This window comes from Engraulis encrasicolus, chromosome 12, assembly GCF_034702125.1.
Source record: "Engraulis encrasicolus isolate BLACKSEA-1 chromosome 12, IST_EnEncr_1.0, whole genome shotgun sequence".
Classification (NCBI taxonomy): domain Eukaryota; kingdom Metazoa; phylum Chordata; class Actinopteri; order Clupeiformes; family Engraulidae; genus Engraulis; species Engraulis encrasicolus.
The window spans coordinates 40967675-40985858 of NC_085868.1; the positions used below are offsets into that span (position 1 = coordinate 40967675).

An 18184-nucleotide genomic window follows, 5' to 3' on the forward strand; every position below is an offset into this window, starting at 1 on the left:
TTGCGAGTGAGTGAGGGTGAAAGTGTTTATGAGAAACCAACATTTTGGATTTTTTTTAATATATATTTCTGCACGTCTCATTTTGCTCAGGGGAGATGTTGCCTACTTTGATGGCCTCAGTGAAACTATCCTATCTGTTGGGCTGGTCAAGCCAAAAGCAGGTAAGTGCAAACTTCCATCTTCACTTCTTGGTCAGTGACCTGAAAAATAAATGAGTAAAAGTGTCTTTGACTGCCATAGTGTGACTTCAGTCCAGTTGATGGTACGGTGGCTTGGTTGTCTGCAGGAATTTTCCAGCCTCACATCCATTTCCTGTTGGTGCTTGCTACCCCGGTGGACGTGGTGATCCTGGGGCTGAGTTTCCCCAAGGCGCAGGGAGGTAAGCTCATGGTGTCGTCCTTTACCCCAGTGTTTCCCAACCTTTTTCGTCTCATGTACCCCCCGAGCCTTTTTGTTGTTCCATGAGTACCCCCTAACTCATGTATTCGCTTTTTCTATTCAAGTGTGGCTATGCTCCATGCATTTCTTAGAATGACATTTTTCCAAGTACCCCCTGCAGTGTGCTCGCATACCCCTAGTGGTACACGTACCCCTGGTTGGGAAACACTGCTTTACCCTACTGCATCCTATGGCCAAATGCTTTGTAATCCGCTGACCAGGCCAGACCAGAACAGTACTGATGACTACAAGTGAACTGTGCCCCTGCCCCCCCTCCCTGTCTCTCTGACCTAAACGTCAGTATTTTACATTACGTTGCATTACATTTAGCAGATGCTTTTGACAAAGCGACTTAAAAGGAGGACATTCAAGCAAGTACAGAGTGTGGGGTCTCTACAGAGAACAGCAGTATACGTATTAATGTAGAACCGATAGAGAGCAGAAAATAGTGGAGCACCTATTAAGTGTAGTGCAGGTTAGTACCCATGATTAGAGGGGAGTTAAGGTGCCGTTTCCACGTAGCAGGATATTTTTTTAGCAGGGTATTTTTTTCTCCTGTTGAAGTGTAAACGCAACATGTGGATAAAAATAAATCCTCCATTGTAACAAATGTGTTTCAGACCCCTAAACAGGATATTTTTTTCTCCTGCTTTTTATACCTGGATTTTAAATAGCAAAACCAATGCAACCAGGAGAAAAAAATGTCCACAGATAAAAATATCCTGCTACGTGGAAACAGCACCTAAGTTAGTTATGTTATGCAGGGAAGCTCTCTTGGAAGAGATGAGTCCTCACTAGCTTCTTGAAGGTTAACAAGGATGACGCGGCTCTTGTAGCAACTGTTGGCTCATTCCACCATTGAGGGACAATGACCAATGACCTGGGATCAACTTGTGTGAGTAGAGGGCAAGGCTAAACGGTTGGCACTGGAGGAACGCAACACCCTGGAAGGAACATATGGCTTTTAGCATGTAGCCTTCAGGTAAGCCGGAGCAGAACCTGCTGTAACTTTGTAGGCAAGGGTCAGGGCTTTGTGTTAAATTCAGGCTGACACCGTTAGCCAATGCAGGTACCCTTTTGGGTTGGGTAAGCACCAGACGCACCAACGTGTTGTCAACCATTTCTAAGGGTCTTATTGCACAATTGGAAGACCAATCTAGAGGGAGTTGCAGTAGTCGAGGCAAGAGATGACCATGGCCTGTGTGTGTCTGTCTGATCCTCTGCATTTCTTTGTTTTCCCCTCCCTTCCCTCCCTCCTGTCTCCCAGGCCTGAACGACAGCCTGTCGGGAGCCATGCAGCTGCTGCCGGACCCGCTGTACTCCATCCCCACGGACAACACCTACCTGCTGGCGGTGACGGCCACGCAGCTGGGCCGCATCTTCTTGGCGGGCCGCGACGGCTGCCTGTACGAGGTGGCCTACCAGGCGGAGGCCGGCTGGTTCAGCCAGCGCTGCTGGAAGATCAACCACTCCAAGAGCAGCCTCTCCTTCCTGGTGCCTTCCGTGCTGCAGTTCTCCTTCTCTGAGGACGGTGAGCTACTGCTGGGATTTCCTTACTTACTGGGAGGACTGGATTTCAGGCACTGTACTGTGCTAGACTGGTTTAGCAGAGATTTTGGCAGACAGGTTCACTGTCATGGCTTTTCTGCTGTTGCTGCTGCTTCTCTCTCTCTCACACACACCCATCACCTGCGCGCGCGCTCTCTCTCTCTCTCTCTCTCTCTCTCTCTCTCTCTCTCTCTCTCTCTCTGTCTCTCTCTCTCTCTCTCTCTCTCTCTCTCTCTCTCTCTCTCTCTCTCTCTCTCTCTCTCTCTCTCTCTCACTCTCACTCTGACTCTGACTCTGACTCAACTCAACTCCTTTGTCTTTTTCAGAATGAATTGGATTTTAAATGATTTAAAAAGGGAATGTTGAGTAGATGGAGATTGGTTTTCCTTGTGATGTTTTCAGTGCTGGTGGTATTCATGCTCTGCTTGACATCAAGGCTGGCCAATGTTTGCCTGTGGAAAAAAAGGATGTGTCTTGAATATTTAGTTTTTGAGTTCATACAAATGTATGTTTTACAACATTGTTTGCTACCTCTGTCGGTCAGGGCCTGTACTAATTGTATTACTTAACTCTGCTCTAAACAGCACTTGTAATGTGTCGGTATAATACCAGAAAACACTAGAGCACTCCTGTTATCCACAGTTCATGCCTTTATTAGATACTGGCAAAGATCTCTCTCTCTCGCTCAACACTTTTGCAATGTTGGCCGGGTGCCGATGCATTTTACAACACTATTGTCCTCAACAGGATGCCATTGATTTTCATTTATTTAATGAATTAAATCTCTTTCCACTTAGTTAGTGCAACTCTTGCATTTCAGTCTGCCTACTCTCATTTCACGCATGTCTCCATTCTGCCTTTCTGCTGCACTGTCTTGTGTTTTACCATGCCAATACTGTACCTGCATGGGTGCTGAAAATGTCTCCATCTTGTTTGCCATTCTGTGAATGAAAGGTTTTGCTACATTACTTTATTTACTTTATCCATTTTTCAGGACATTGCACATTAATGAACATATACATACAAAACATATATGTAAATGCGCCAGATTATAGCACAAATGCTAATTTCCATCAGGTGTCCAAAAATAGGCAGGCTAATGTTTACAAGTAGCAAAGAAATGAAAATCACAGATATATACAATTAATCCATTGTCCATTTTTTCTGAAATAATTTGACTCATTAAGCCCACAAACTGCAGCAAACGTTAGAGATTTATTTGAATGTTCTCATTTGGTGTTCCCTCAGATCCTGTTGTTCAGATTGCCATAGATGACTCCCGCAACATCCTGTACACACGCTCCGAGAAGGGAGTTCTCCAGGTGAGATGATGATTTCTTGTCAGGTCTAGGGGTGTGTGATATAGCGATATCAAATGGTGAAGAACAAGTAGAAGATCGTCAAAAATCTGCCAAAGTGGAGAAATTGTACAGATCGCCTTGGACTGAGCATGTTAACTTCATCAGACTGATGTTCACTTTATCAGAGTGACATTAATTTACTTAATGTTGTTTTCACTGAATTTATCATATTCCAATAGTGCAGCTTCAGAGTGCTATCAGTGTGCTTACATTTTGTTTTTGTTTACAATGTTTGCGAAATTGCACGTTTATTCATTAAAATCTGTTCAGAAAAGTTTGTAAAATGGCTTTTGTTGTTTGCTGTTGTTTTTTCGATGGAATATTGTGATTTAAAAAAAATTAAATCGAGATTTTATGTTTAAAAATATCGTGACATAACGTTTTTGCCATATCACCCACCCCTACTCGGTCGATTTTCTCCAAAGAGAAGTGCGGTTTGTCTTTGCTTGTATGGCCTACTTCAGCTTCCATGCTGCTGCAATGAGCACTGCTTTTTGTGTTGTTGTTTTTTCCTCGTGGCAGGTTTATGACCTTGGAGCTGACGGCCTGGGAATGAGTCGGGTGGCGTCCATGTCCCAGAATGCAATTGTGTCAGCGGCAGGAAACATCGCCAGGTTGGTTGGCCGGTCATAACACATCTTCCCCACTGGTGATTTGTTCACTGCCTAGCTATTCATTTGTTTCTAATTTTCCCCATTATGACTCTAAAGGACCATCGACCGCTCTGTCTTCAAGCCCATAGTCCAGATCGCTGTGATCGAGAGATCAGAGTCATCTGACTGTCATCTCTTGGCCATCTCTCATGCTGGTGAGTGAGCACATAATCTGTGCTGATCTTCAACATTCAGTTCAGTCAGTGGTCCTTACTATATCAATGTTGTGTGTGTTTTTTTTTTTTTTTTTAATGCTTTTGGCCCATTTGAAGTGCGTGTTTGATAGAAAACTGTACTTGTTTGTCTCTGGGTTCTGGGCAGATCTGATGTTGAGACATTCATGCACTTGTGCCTGTGTGGGTATACTTTTTTTTTTTTGCCAGGATTCTGATGTGGTGTAGGGCTCCATGCGATGAACAGGAATAAATAAAAAAAGAAATTGTGTTGTTTTTGCTTGCTGTTTTGTCCACCAGGTGTGCGTATGTACTTCGGCACATCTCCGTTCGCTCCGCCCAATGCTAAGCACACCACGGCACGACCCAGTCTGCTGGCGCTGGTCCACGTCCGCCTCCCGCCGGGCTTCTCCGCATCCTCCACCCTGCAGAAACCCGCCAAGGTCCACAAGGCCCTCTACAAGAAAGGTAGCACACATCTGCACATTCTGGTCTCATCTTAGAAGCTACTCAGACAATTGGTTCTGTCTGCGTGGCAAGGTGTGTTTCCTAGCTATGAAAGTGGATGCAGTCGTGCTTGAACCTCCCAGTAATCTGATGTGTATCAGATTTGGAAACTTTGACCGTTTATTTAATCATTTTTTCAAAAGATTTTGTTCTTCATTCCTAATATTAATCATGACTCAGTAGATTAAAAGAAGGTTTTCTGGACAATTTCTCCTTAATTCCCCTTTTGAGTTTGTTGAGCCTGTTTTGTGCTACTGGTGTGTTTGGTCCAATAGGAGTGCTCCTGATGGCGGCGTCAGAGACGGAGGACAGTGACATCATGTGGTGCATCAACCACGACTCCTTCCCCTTCAAGAAGCCCCTCATGGAGGCCCAGGTGAGGCAGATGGACGCCGCAGCAGTAGTAATAGTAGTAGTAATAGTAGACAATTAATGAAGAAAATTGTGATTTTATTACAATATTCTAATGATGCGAATTTCCCCAATTCATGTTTTTTTTTTAGCTGGAAGGATATGTAAAAAGAAAAAAATGAATGACTGGAATAGTTAAACAACTGGGCCATGAATCTACAATCCATGACAGTTTAGCATTATTGATGGAATTATGGAAATAAATCAACTTTTCCATGCTATTCTAATAAAGTGGCCTGGAGCTGTACATTAAGAAAGTGCTCCCCTAGTATTGCTCGATTACAAAGATTCTTATCTGCTTGGCAGAAGTGTCAGCTCTAGTGTTGTAGTTGTGCCTTGCACACAATTTTGTGTGTGTGTGTGTGTGTGTGTGTTTGTGTGTGTGTGTGTGTGTGTGTGTGTGTGTGTGTGTGTGTGTGTGTGTGTGTGTGTGTGTGTGTTTGTGTGTGTGTGCGCGACCAGATGACGTCAGGTGTGGATGGCCACTCGTGGGCGCTGTGTGCCCTGGAGGAGGAGCCGTCGGCGCGCATGGTGACGGCCCTGAATAAGGACCTGGTGCCCGTCACAGACTCCCCCGTGGTGGTGCAGCAGCACAACGTCCCGCCCTCCAAGTTTGTACTCCTCTCCGCTAAGGTACTGATGATAAAGCAAAAATCCTTTTCTCAACTCTTTGATCACTGTGCATGTGTGTGTGTGTGGTTTTTTGTTTTATTTTGTTTGTTTGTTTTTTTGTTTGAGTGTGTGCCTATGTGACTGAAATGTGTAGAATTTATATTTTAAGTTAATTCTTTATTTTAATATTTTAAAATAAATCATATAAATAATATTTTAATTCTTTATTTTAATCAGGATCACTTAATTTATGTGAAGAGTTCAGGCGCAAAACCCTCTAAAAGCCATTACAAAAACCTGTAATTGATAAATAAATAAATAACATTTTGAAGTAGTATTTTCTCCAAGTAAACTTGGTCAAAAAAGCACATAAATGTTATCAAGTACAAGGAGTCAAATAAAAGAAGATGGACTCATGTTCAAGTTTACTACATTCATACACTTTCTGTTTTGCACCTTTAACCCTTTCATGCACGGTGTCCACATACGTGGACAGTAATTCTAACCCCACTTTAGATAGGTAAATAGTGGTTATTTTTTTCCAAATTGTATATGGGAAGTACCATGAGGTTCATTACAATACTTTAACAGCAGTTATAACTTTTTGCACTAAATATTAAGTGTTTGATGACATCATCAATCTAAGAAATCCACCGATGTGAATTATGACCATAACAAGCATGTTTATATCTGAAAATCAACCACACCAAAGGGCAATTTCAGGTTTTAAAAAATATTATGATGTTTAGCACAGTTCACTTAAGAAGTCTATGTTGTTAAAATCCAAATTTACAATAAAGGTAGGTTTTTATACAATATAAAGCTACTGTCCACGTATGTGGACGTTGCGCATCAAGGGAGTCTAATGATAAACATATTATTTATGATGACCGTGAGAATATCTGCTCATTTTGGGCAAATACTTAATGTTTATGAGCATTTATAATGATTATAGTGTGAAAATAAATTTATTTTTAACATATTTACACATTTTACACTTTTAATTTAATAAATTCAAGAAAAAAACTACCTAAAATTAGTGTTTCACGCACGTGTCTATAGGCTATTTCGGGTTTCTTTCACCACAAAATGACACAAATGATGTAGGAATGAGCTAGAATACATGCTGAATCAAATACAGATCTGTCTTCATCAGAATTGAAGTTTTTTTCCACATGCAACAAGGTTTCCCCACAAATCTTGCCATAGCTGGTGTATGTAATATTGCTAAATTGACAGTTTTTTTTTTTCTCTTTTTTTCATCTTTGTTCGTTAAATACTGTAATATATAATGTGTAATGTCATAATAATGTTGTAATATTACATATAGTAACATGGAAAGTAAGTAAAATAACTTGCATTTATAATAGGAGGTCTATTTAGCACTATTTTTTCACAGAAAATACTTGAACATGCTGATGATGATGACTACAAAAACGCATGTGTCTGGAGGCAAATTTCATATTAACCTTTCATATAGGGACAACATAAATGATGTAGGATTGAGCTAGAATCCATGCTGAATCAAATACAGATGTGTCTTCATCAGAATTTAAGGTTTTTTCCACATACAACAAGGTTTCCCCACAAATCTTGCCATAGCTGTGTATGTAAATATTGCTAAATTGACAGTTTTTTTTTCTCTTTGTTTCATCTTTGTGTTCCTTAAATAGTGTAATGTATAATGCATAAGTGTCATATAATGTTGTAATATGACACAAGGTAACATGGAAAGTAAGTAAATTAACTTACATTTATAATAGGGGGTCTATTTAACACTATTTTTTTTACAGAAAATACTTGAAAATGCTGATGAATGACTACAGAACGCATGTGTCTGGAGGCAAATTTCATATTACCTTTCATATAGGGACAACATAAATGATGTAGGATTGAGCTAGAATCCATGCTGAATCAAATACAGATGTGTCTTCATCAGAATTTAAGGTTTTTTCCACATGCAACAAGGTTTCCCCACAAATCTTGCCATAGCTGTAAATATTGCTAAATTGACAGGTTTTTTTCCTCTTTGTTTCATCTTTGTTCCTTAAATAGTGTAATGTATAATGCATAAGTGTCATATAATGTTGTAATATGACACAAGGTAACATGGAAAGTAAGTAAATTAACTTACATTTATAATAGGGGGTCTATTTAACACAATTTTTTTTACAGAAAATACTTGAAAATGCTGATGAATGACTACAGAACGCATGTGTCTGGAGGCAAATTTCACATTACCTTTTATACAGGGACAACATAAATGATGTAAGATTGAGCTAGAGTACATGCTGAATCAAACTGAGCTTTTTGTTCACCAGCATTGGCTGTCTTCTTGCATGCAATAAGAATTTCCCACATATTTTTCTATGACCGCCTATATAAACAATGCTATTTTTATATATATATTTTTGTTGTTGGTTAATTACAGTGATATATGGTGTTAAAGTGTTATATTGTGTTGTTATATAGCATAAAACACCATAAAAATGAATAAAACAGCTTAATTTGAACTTGAAATACAGTATAGGCCTATATAACTTTTCACTCCTTTGATGCGCAGTGTCCACATATGTGGACAGTAAAATAACTTCCACATCAAAAGAGATTTTTGAAAAAATTCCAAAGATTCTTTCATATTAGCTCCATTATGAGTGAGAAAATCAATATATAAAAAATCTTGCACATTTTTTTCATGGTGTCTGCATGAAAGGGTTAACACCCAATTCTGCCCTCTCATTACTGCTATGTTTCTGTGGTGTGTCTGTGCAGGGCAGTCACATCTTCCACAAGCTGCGGCCGGTGGACCAGCTGCGCCACCTGCTGGTCAGCAGTGGTGGTGGCGAGAGCGAGGAGATTGAGCGTTTCTTCAAGCTGCACAGGGTAAATGGCCTGTCACCATTCTGTCACATCACCACATGTCGTTCAGTCATATCACTCACTTATAATAACCTCTTAGGGCGTATTCAGACCAGGAAAGTCCGATAGTTCACTTTGTTTGGTCCGAACCTAATTTTAAAAATTTGGTGCGTTTGGCTTTCAGACTGTGTACATTTCAGTAAGCGGACCAAAATCGACAACAAAGCCACGCGCCCTGAGGTCGTTCAACTATTGGTCAGAAACGACACGCGCAACAAGCTATGTCCAAATAGGCCTACAAGTATCCAAAGAGCTCAGCGGCATGTAAAATAAACTTTCACGGCATGCATGGCATAGCGCTCACGCGAAATATAGCGCAGACTATCTGAAGTTCATGACATGATCCTGATAGCCAATTGATAATTGCTCCCTGGTGCCGCGAGTTGGGATAGCCTACATGTTATCCCCGTTTCTTTCTTTCTTTCTTTTTTTATACTGTCACTTATAGTGCGGGCGAGATAACTATTGCATCGTACATGGAATGGCCTCGGTTACATTACGCAGAGAGAGAGAGTGAGTGAGTCTCACTTGGCTGTTCAAAGCCAGATTGTTCAAGAGCGAGTTTTCACCCATTGCTTGACAAAGAGCGTGCTGGCTGGTTTAGTCATCAATATTAGGATAACCACCTCCCTGCAATCAGTGTTTTACATTTGGGATGTCTGGGAACGACGCAAAACAGGCTCAATGTGAAACATTGGCGAGCTTATTCCAAGCACCACGCCATGCTTTCTTCTCGAAAATAAACAGTGCGCTCCACTGCCATTTGGATACGTTTGTATTGGAATAGTGGCTACCATTTGCAGCAATATTTCACGCACTCCATCAAGAAAAAAGTAACATGATGAGCACGGGCATAGCGTTTGGATCATACAAACTTGCCAACATGCCACCACAGCGGGTAAATTAATGAATTACCTTCGTTGTCTTCATCACAACTTCTTCAAGTAGCCTAGGCTATTCCACTAGCCTACATCCATCCAACGCACAGCTAGCAAGCCAGGGGGATAAGTGCCAACGTCGTAATTATTGCTATCATTATCAGAATCCATACTGTGCGGACTACAGTGTTTTCTTCCGTTTCTTCAGTAGATGCTTTTCGGATTTGCCCCAATCGACATTTAAAATGCTGTGATAGGTAAATTAACACAGTCTCTTTTTCCTTTCCTGTGCTCCACTGACAAGCCATCCTCATTGAAAATATGAATGACCGTAGCCTACAATAATGTAGCCTACGCCCACGATTGCGATAGTTTAGGCTATTATTTTATTAATATTAATATTGTTGCAAACATGACAAATTGTTGAGTCGTTTTGTTTACACTCTGTTTCCCATGAATCTCGAAAAACGACGGAAGCTCCCGAGGTACAAAAAAGCAAAAAGTCTGGGATTAGGTCCGGTCTGCTTTCACACCTCCAAAAGGTCCGCACCAGGGTAGTTTGATCCGGACCGAGTCCGACCTTTCAGCTCGGTCTCGGTCTGCTTGTTTGGTCCGGACCAGGATTCGCTGGTTTCTATTCAGACTATCCCAAAAGGTCAGAACCAACGAAAATCTGGTCCGTTTGGTCCTTTGGTCCGGACCAAACGTGGTAGGTGTGAATACGCCCTTAGTCTCTTCTACATAGCAATATATCATTAAAAATACAAATTGTTGATCTTATCAATGACTTTTTGTATTAGTTTTAACAATTACTTTTGCGTCTTTCTTTCTCTCTCTCTCTCTCTCTTGTCCACAGGAAGAGCAGGCGGGTGCTACAGCTCTCATTCTGGCCTGCTCAGCCGCTGCCTGTGACAGAGAGGTGTCCATATGGGCTACCCGCGCCTTCTTCAGGTGTGTGTGTTTGATTTTAATATTTGAATACATTTTGTATAATTTACAAAACACCTGTTGACATTTTCAGGTCCAAAAACTTGAGTTACCAAGTATTACTAGTTCTTGCATATAGAAACTTGTCTTCATTCAGTGCGATTTGTATGTACCTCAGTATTGTGTTGTGGCACTTGAAAACCAAGTGTAAAAGAGTCATTAGAAGCAGATAGGGTGGGGTCAGCAACGGATAATGTCAGATTTGTAGGTAATTGGTGCATAAATTAGTTATACAACATGCTTAATTTCAATGGAATGTTAATTTTTATATATAAGAAAAAATATAATTTTAATAAATACAATGATTGCCTGAATTGGGGTTGCACCACTACAACTAAAACGTGACTCATTGACCCAAAATGTGTTGGATGTGTCTATTTGCAGGTATGGTGGAGAGGCCCAGATGCGTTTCCCCTCCTCCATGGCGGCGCCCAGTAATGTTGGCCCCATACTGGGCTCTCCTGCACCAGGTACACGGCTGCCGTCTTAACCTGCTGGTCACCACTATTCCTCACTGGGCGCATTCAGGCCGACTGAGAACCGTGCCGGTGCCTGTTCCCACACCTGATCGCGAACTGGCCGTCGTGTTCACGCCACAGATTTTAGCGTTCGCGAACTGGAAAGTTGGTTCGCAATACAAGGTTTTTCTCTGCGAACCGTGACGACAGCGTGGCCGTCAGCAGGTTCATCCGGGGAACACAGTCACGTGCGGAAAAAGTTCAGGGCCCGGTATGAACACGGGCGGCTTGCAGATAAGCACTTTAGTGCTGAACGCAACTGGTGCCGGCACCGGCACCGGCTCCGTTCTGGTCGGCCTGAAAGCCCTCAACACCTATTAACATCCTCATAGGCATGGTCTCATCACTACCAGTAGTAGAAGTTGTATAATACTCTAGTTTACCTGTCATAACATAGTGTGTAGATCTGCCTGTTGTGTGTCTGTAGAACTCTCTGCCCACCCCCACCCCTAATCTCATCTCACCCCCTCCCCATCCGTTGTCTTTGTAGGATCTCCATTCACTGCGGCAAGCTACTTAGCCACCCCTGCCCCAGGTAGTCTCACGTGTGTGTTTATCCTTCTATCTTTTCCAAGTCCTCTTTGGCCTCCTCTTCCCGCTCTGCCAGTGATTTCTCATTTATATGCGTATCTTGAATTGGCGGAGATCATCTGTGGTCAATGGACTTGCATGCTTCTGTCTGCGCACATTTGTCGGTACCACATGTGGGTCAATGCTGTTTTTTCGTGTCAGACGTCAAATGTAATGGACTGCATTTATATTGCGCCTCTCTACTCCTCGAGCACTCAAAGCGCTTTACATTGCATGCCTCACATTCACCCATTCACACTCACATTCACACACCGACGGCAGTGGCTGCCACCCAGGGTACCACCCTGCCACCAGGAGCAATTTAGGGTTAAGTATCTTGCTCAAGGACACATCGATGGTGTCTTTCTGCAACTTTCGGGTTGCCAAACGGCTCCTCTACAATTGGAGCCAATTTTGGTCCCCTTGGGGAAATTCTTTCTCTACACTTTATCCCATTTGGACTAGTGAATCACATTGAAGTACACACACTAGTCCGTAGCAGTGGGCTGCCAGCTGAGTGGCGCCCAGGGAGCAGTGTGGGGGTTAGGTGCCTTGCACAAGGGCACTTAAGCCGTGGTCCGGTCGGGCATTGAACCGGGAACCCTTGGGTTGCCAAGCCAGTGCTCTAACCACTGAGCCACGGCTGCCCCAACAGGTGGTACAACCACAGCTAATGCCCATAAATTAATTAGTAATTGATCTACTGCTATGATTATGCTTCCTATGTAAACTACTAAAAACAAAAAATGAATCCATACAATAGTGGCAAAGAAGGTGGATCTAACAAGAAGCGTAATTTTGTTTCTTTTCCGGTATCCACTTTATGTCGGGTGAACGCCCCTTTAGGAGACCTTCAGAGTCCTGAGGTTGACAATCAATGAAGTCCCCTTAGCGCTGTAGATGGCGGTAGCGCAGGTCTTGCGCAAACACCTCAAAAAGAGAGGAAGAAGGAGGGGACAACGCCCCCTTAGGAGACCCAACTTGAGCACACGCTTTTGCATTGAGTGGGCGTGTTTTGCGATATCTTGCTCTGGGGTGCATTTCTGGAAAGCGTAGTTGCTAACTATGTTAGCTACTTTGTTGGTTGCAATGCAATTTCCCATTGGCAACTACCGAAGTTGCTAACTGCTAACAACTACGCTTTCCAGAAATGCACCCCTGATTCAGTATTTTTGATAGTGGCATTAGCTGTGGTTGCACCACCCTGATGTGTGCTACTGCTAAAACGTCGTTGACCCTGTCGTGCCGAAAAGTGAGTGCCTGCCAGAATACGAGTGCCCTCATTGAAACCAATGGAAACCAATGACCAATTTTTCAGACATTTGTTACCCATTTTTGCAGATAAATCCGACACAATTTAAGATGGAAAGCCTATCAATAAAGAATCTACATTCCTTCTGGAAGTATTACAAAGAACTGGTTACAATTTCAGTATTATTTCCATAAAAGAATCGAAGAATTGTCATAACAAATGTTACAGTTTCATTCAAATAGCTCATATTAAGTGGAGGACGAGTAATGTTTCATAAGCATATTTTAGTTCATAAATTATGTAATTCATTCTGCAAAAATGTGTATAATTTTCTCTCAAAAAATGTCATTGGTTTCAATGAGGGCACTCGTGTTCTGGCAGGCACTCACTTTTCGGCACGACAACGTCCATTTATGTTTGAAGACATGAGCTTGCAGAGAAGAGTTTGCTTGGCTGTGCTCTGTATCTTAAAACATTTTGTGTCTAAAGGAAACGTTGTACACGTTGGTACAAGGTGCTTGGCACGGAAGCAAGCATGCAGAGACCCCTTGCTTTATAATCTGTCTTTTCAGTCTCACTCCTTTTGTAATTCACTTGTGCTTTATGTGAGTTTCTCAGACTTGCCAATCCTGTGCACAAAAAGTAAATGCCACCTTTTCAATTGCAAAAGGAAAGAATAGTGAGTGCTCTATTAGTCTTTTCTCCAGGTTGAAGGGGTGCATCTGGTTATTCCTTTTAGGGCTTGACAGACCTTTTTAATACTTTAACTAGGGCTGTCACAATATTCAATAAGTCAATATATCGTACAGTAAGTTTTTACTAGCATGATAACTTTTTTGCCACAATAAGTTATTGCATGCTTCTTTGTTTTCCTCGTCACTCTCTCTTAGACTGAATATCGATAGGCACATTTCACTCAGCGCAATGATGCTCAAACGTTGGTGTGCTTTTAATTTTCAGTCTGTCTACCTTGTCTATCTCTCTATCTACCCCTCTATCTAGCACCCCTGCTGTGACACTTTCAAAATTAGAAAGGGTGTATTCACATTTTTATCCCATTGTCATTATATTTTTTTGAAAATGACCGAGAAGACAATATTATCGTTTATCGCAATAATTTCTTGGCCAATTTATCGTCCAGTAAAATTTGTTATCGTGACAGCCCTAACTTCAACTACCTTGACTCAAAGGAGAGTGCTTTGGATATAGTTCAAAAGTCTGTCAAGCCACCTTTCAATTGTTTACTTTCTCAACCTGGAATTGGCACCTGTGTTTCTTCCTTCTGCTTTCTGACGTTTTGCAGGTTACTTATATTCTCTGACAATTTCTTGTTCTACGTCCATAATATGTGCGTGCGTGGATGGTATAGGTGTGGCTCCCATGATGGCATCTACTCCGTTTAGCCCCGCGGTGCCCATGGCCGCCCCGGTCTCCACAGCTGGGCCTGAGGTCATCTTCTCCGGAAAACACAACGGCATCGCCATCTACTTTGCTCGCATACTGGGGTGCGTTGGACTCTTTCTACCCATCTGTGTGTCTGTCAGACGGGTCACTAGTTCAGTTCAAATGTTATTTTTAAAAAGTCATGTATTGTAGTAATGTGATATTGGTGACATTATGCCTGTGTATGTGGTTGCTTTGTTTGTGCTGTGATTTCGATGTGATGCATGATTGTTTATTTTGAATAAAATAAAGAGGTTCCAGAAATGTATTGGGCTATATTGTGGAGGTAGACTTATTGTGCCCAGTTTTCTGTCAGTGTCTGTATCACAAAGTGTTACTAAGAAGCTAAATGTTTCTAATGTAATCACAATGTTTTTTATGTTTCCAGAAATCTCTGGGATGGCAGCATAGCAGTTGAGAAGTCAGTCAGTAAAGGAAACCAAACCGCCACCATTGTAAGTTCGTCACTTCACCCTGGACATTAAAGATGCGCTGCATATTTGTCAACCAAAATGGCCAGAGATGTAATGGGTAGCAGCAATGTAATCCCTGCACTCAGTTTGAGCTGCAGTTATAGTCAGCACCTTCAGCTAAACTACTGGTAACTGGTAAACTCACTCATTCATAGCTTACAGAAATCTGATGTATGGCAATTTAATGTATTACCTCCTCCAAGGAAGTAATGTGATCGTCCGAGTTGTGTGTACATTGGTTTATTTGTATGTTCGTGGTGAGAGTGTGTGTTTCTGTCCACCAGAGTTAGAGTTGTGCTCTCTGAGAGCTTTTCTAGTTTGTCATCATGTAGTGAGTTGTTTGAAATGTGTTGCATGCGTGTGTTCAGCTGGAGAGCTCGGCCAGTGCTGCCCACCTGGAGTCTGTTCTGCTGGAGCTGAGAGGACTAAAGGAGTTCCTGGATAAGAACTCTCAGTTTAGCCCCAACGCACTGGGCACCCCCAGGTAGAACACTGCCTCCTCTCTCCTCCCTTTCACTCACCACCTGCCCATTTGGAATAGTAGTAGTAATATTTTTGTAGTTACTGTGTGTATTTTAGACTGGTCTGATAACAGGAAGGAGCAAAATAACCCAGTTAAGAAGCTACCTACAAGTATTGTCAACATTGTATATTTAAGAAATGGCTTTGAACATATAAACTTAGCGAGCCTTTTCTCCCTGTCTAGTTTCAGCTCCCCGGCCAACCTGCAGCAGAGGCTGATGGGGGCACTGCGTCCAGACGGGGTCACCTCACACCAGGCGCAGCAGGAGCTCCAGAGGAAGTACCACAGTACGTCCCTCTAGTCTGCTCTGCCCTACAATCTTAGAACGCAGTAACTCTGAAAACGGCAAACTGAGAAAAAAGGCTTCAAAGTTTTCCATATGGCGCGACAACTGTGTTGTCGGTAAATTGGTGGTGACACTTCCTGGTAATGCTTGTTTAGGATAGAAATTTAATGCACACAAAAAAAACCCCAAAAAAACAACATTTATGTGTCTTTTTGCCACAAAAAACAGACTTACTGCGTTCTTGGCTGGTATTACTGCCACAAAATGGAGTTACTGCAGGAGTTACTGCGTTCTTAGCTTGTATTACTGTCTACTCCCAAACCAGTCCCATTGAAACGTGCAGCAGTAACTCGCCGAATTACTGCGTTTTTGTTTAACCTTTTTTGGGTCATTTTTGCACTTTCAAAATGAGTTTTCTCCAAAACGGGACGGTGTTGGACCACCATTTTTGGACACAAGACAAATGAGGTAGTTTAGAACCGATTTCCGATATAAAAAAAATTTCGACCATTTTGAGTTACTGCGTTCTAGTATTGCACGGCAGTGCTGCAGACACTCAGTTGTATAAAAGTACTCTTAGGGCTTCCGCACACCGGCTCCGACAAAGTGCTGCGCACTGCTCCGCAAAAGTTCGATTTCATTGTTTTCAATAGAACCCCGCACACTGGCGCCGATGTCCGTGGACATTGGCCGATGTCGGATAGCAATTAGAGACGAGTTCTATTTTGACAGCACCGCCCATTGACTATCAATGCAATGTTCGTGTGAAATTTGGTTTGGGGGTCCGAATTATGTCGTAAGCAAAAGTGCGCCGCACTTTGTCGGACCCGGTGTACGGAAGCCCTTACAGGTGTAATCACAACTCTAGTAGCAGGATATTACATGCTAAGAGTACTTCTACCTTCTACTTTATACAATTTTGCACGCATGCACACGCCAAGGATGGATATTGGCACCGACCACCATCCAAGTGATTTTGGAGAATAATTATTTACTTCTGTGTGTCTGTTGAGTTTTTAGGATAGGTCTGTGGCTGTCTGGTTAAAGTTAATATTCATTTACACACACACACACTTCTTTACCTTGCCACATAGCCAAGTCATGTTCATATCGCTAATACTCCATTATCTCAATGTTCCTCACTGTTCAAGGTGGATTGAAAGAGAACATGATTTTAAAATTGTGTGTGTCCGTTCGTTCGTTCATTCGTTCTTCTTCCCCAGCGGAGGCCCAGGCGTGTGAGAAGGCGTCCCTGCAGGGTGTTCAGCAGCTGGTCCACCGCTGCTTCCAGACGCTGGCCCTGTGGAAGCTGCTCTGTGAACACCAGTTCAGCGTCATCATCGCGGAGCTGCCCAAGGTTAGCAGCAGTCAACCTCCCTCACACATACCTGTACACTCGCCTAGGATTGAAGTGGGGCATTGAAGCTGCGTGGACTCATACTTACTTCTATGACGTTGAATTCTCGTAGTGAAAATATTTAAAGCACTTTGCTCAGCCCCATTTTTCAGTGTTTGTGTACATGCACATAAGGCTGACCAGATCTAGAGCTTTAGAAAATGACACATTAAGCAATTATTTTCCAATGAAGCCAAATATGTTAAGTGACTGGTCTGGTGTAATTTCATCCCATGCATATCTGCAGTTTTGACCAGTTTTTGGGTATGTGTGCGTGTGCATGTGCTGGCCTCATGATGTGCGTCTTGGCGTCTCCTCTGGCAGGACTTCCAGGAGCAGATGAAGGGCATCAGCTTTAAGGAGGTGGTGATCAGGGGCCGGGAGCTGACGGGGGCCCTCATCACAGCCCTCATCAACGTCTACATCAAGGACAACGCCTCCGTCGACCCCATCAGCGCCCACCTCCGAGACATCTGCCCCCTGCTCTACAGCAACGACGACAGCGTCTGCTCCAAGGTACCTGCGCTGTCTAGAATTATGCCAAAGAGGTTGGATATTTAATAAAGAGGACTCGAAACACGCCCACTCAATGCAAAAGCGAGTGCTCAAAATTCGGTCTCCTAAGGGGGCGTTGTCCCTCCTTCTTCTTCTCTTTTCGTGGTGTTTGCACACGACGGGTGCTACCGCCATCTACAGCGCTAAGGGGACTTCATTGATTCTCAACCTCAGGACTCCGAAGGTCTCCTAACCGAAGGTCTCCTAAAGGGGCGTTCACCCGACATAAAGTGGATACCGGAAAAGAAACAAAATGACGCTTCTTGTTAGATCTACTTTCTTTGATTATGCTGTTGTCCAGCCCAAGTAGTTTTGGGTTGGTTATTGCCCAATTGGTTAGATTTAACCGTTGCTTATTGGTAGTTTAATGAAATGAGTAGGGTGGTGTTTATCCGTGCTTCTGTTGCCTATGGATGCGTGTACAACTTCATGGTTAAATGAGTGTGAATATCTTTTTTGTTTTTCTGTTAATTTTGCTTGTCTGTAATCTCCTGTGCTTTGCATATTTTATTTGTTTTTTTTTTCCTGTTGGAAATGTCTTGCGTGTATTGTCCTGTGTTTAAAAATGTGGTGTTGACTTCTCATGTGGTCTTCCGCCAGGCTAATGAGTTGCTGCAGGGCTCGCGGCAGCTGCAGAACAAGGCGGAGAGGGAGCGCACCCTGAAGGAGTCCCTACGACTC

General features: G+C 42.6%; 1 protein-coding gene across 3 annotated transcripts in view; it reads left to right on the forward strand.

Annotated features, from left to right (window-relative positions):
* nup155 (nucleoporin 155) overlaps nt 1-18184 on the forward strand; it is a 33156-nt gene that overhangs the window by 1623 nt on the left and 13349 nt on the right. For 2 of the 3 annotated variants that reach the window (XM_063212213.1, XM_063212212.1), the window contains exons 5-24: nt 91-161; nt 287-379; nt 1706-1969; nt 3235-3308; nt 3870-3961; nt 4058-4155; nt 4474-4641; nt 4956-5056; nt 5554-5724; nt 8476-8586; nt 10357-10451; nt 10872-10957; nt 11496-11540; nt 14197-14332; nt 14659-14725; nt 15112-15227; nt 15450-15553; nt 16776-16909; nt 17273-17464; nt 18104-18184. The exon at nt 18104-18184 is cut by the window's right edge and continues 58 nt beyond it. In XM_063212213.1, the coding sequence (XP_063068283.1) occupies nt 91-161; nt 287-379; nt 1706-1969; nt 3235-3308; nt 3870-3961; nt 4058-4155; nt 4474-4641; nt 4956-5056; nt 5554-5724; nt 8476-8586; nt 10357-10451; nt 10872-10957; nt 11496-11540; nt 14197-14332; nt 14659-14725; nt 15112-15227; nt 15450-15553; nt 16776-16909; nt 17273-17464; nt 18104-18184 (2299 nt within the window). The remainder of the gene's footprint in view (nt 1-90; nt 162-286; nt 380-1705; nt 1970-3234; nt 3309-3869; nt 3962-4057; nt 4156-4473; nt 4642-4955; nt 5057-5553; nt 5725-8475; nt 8587-10356; nt 10452-10871; nt 10958-11495; nt 11541-14196; nt 14333-14658; nt 14726-15111; nt 15228-15449; nt 15554-16775; nt 16910-17272; nt 17465-18103) is intronic. The other variant, XM_063212214.1, reaches the window with a different exon arrangement.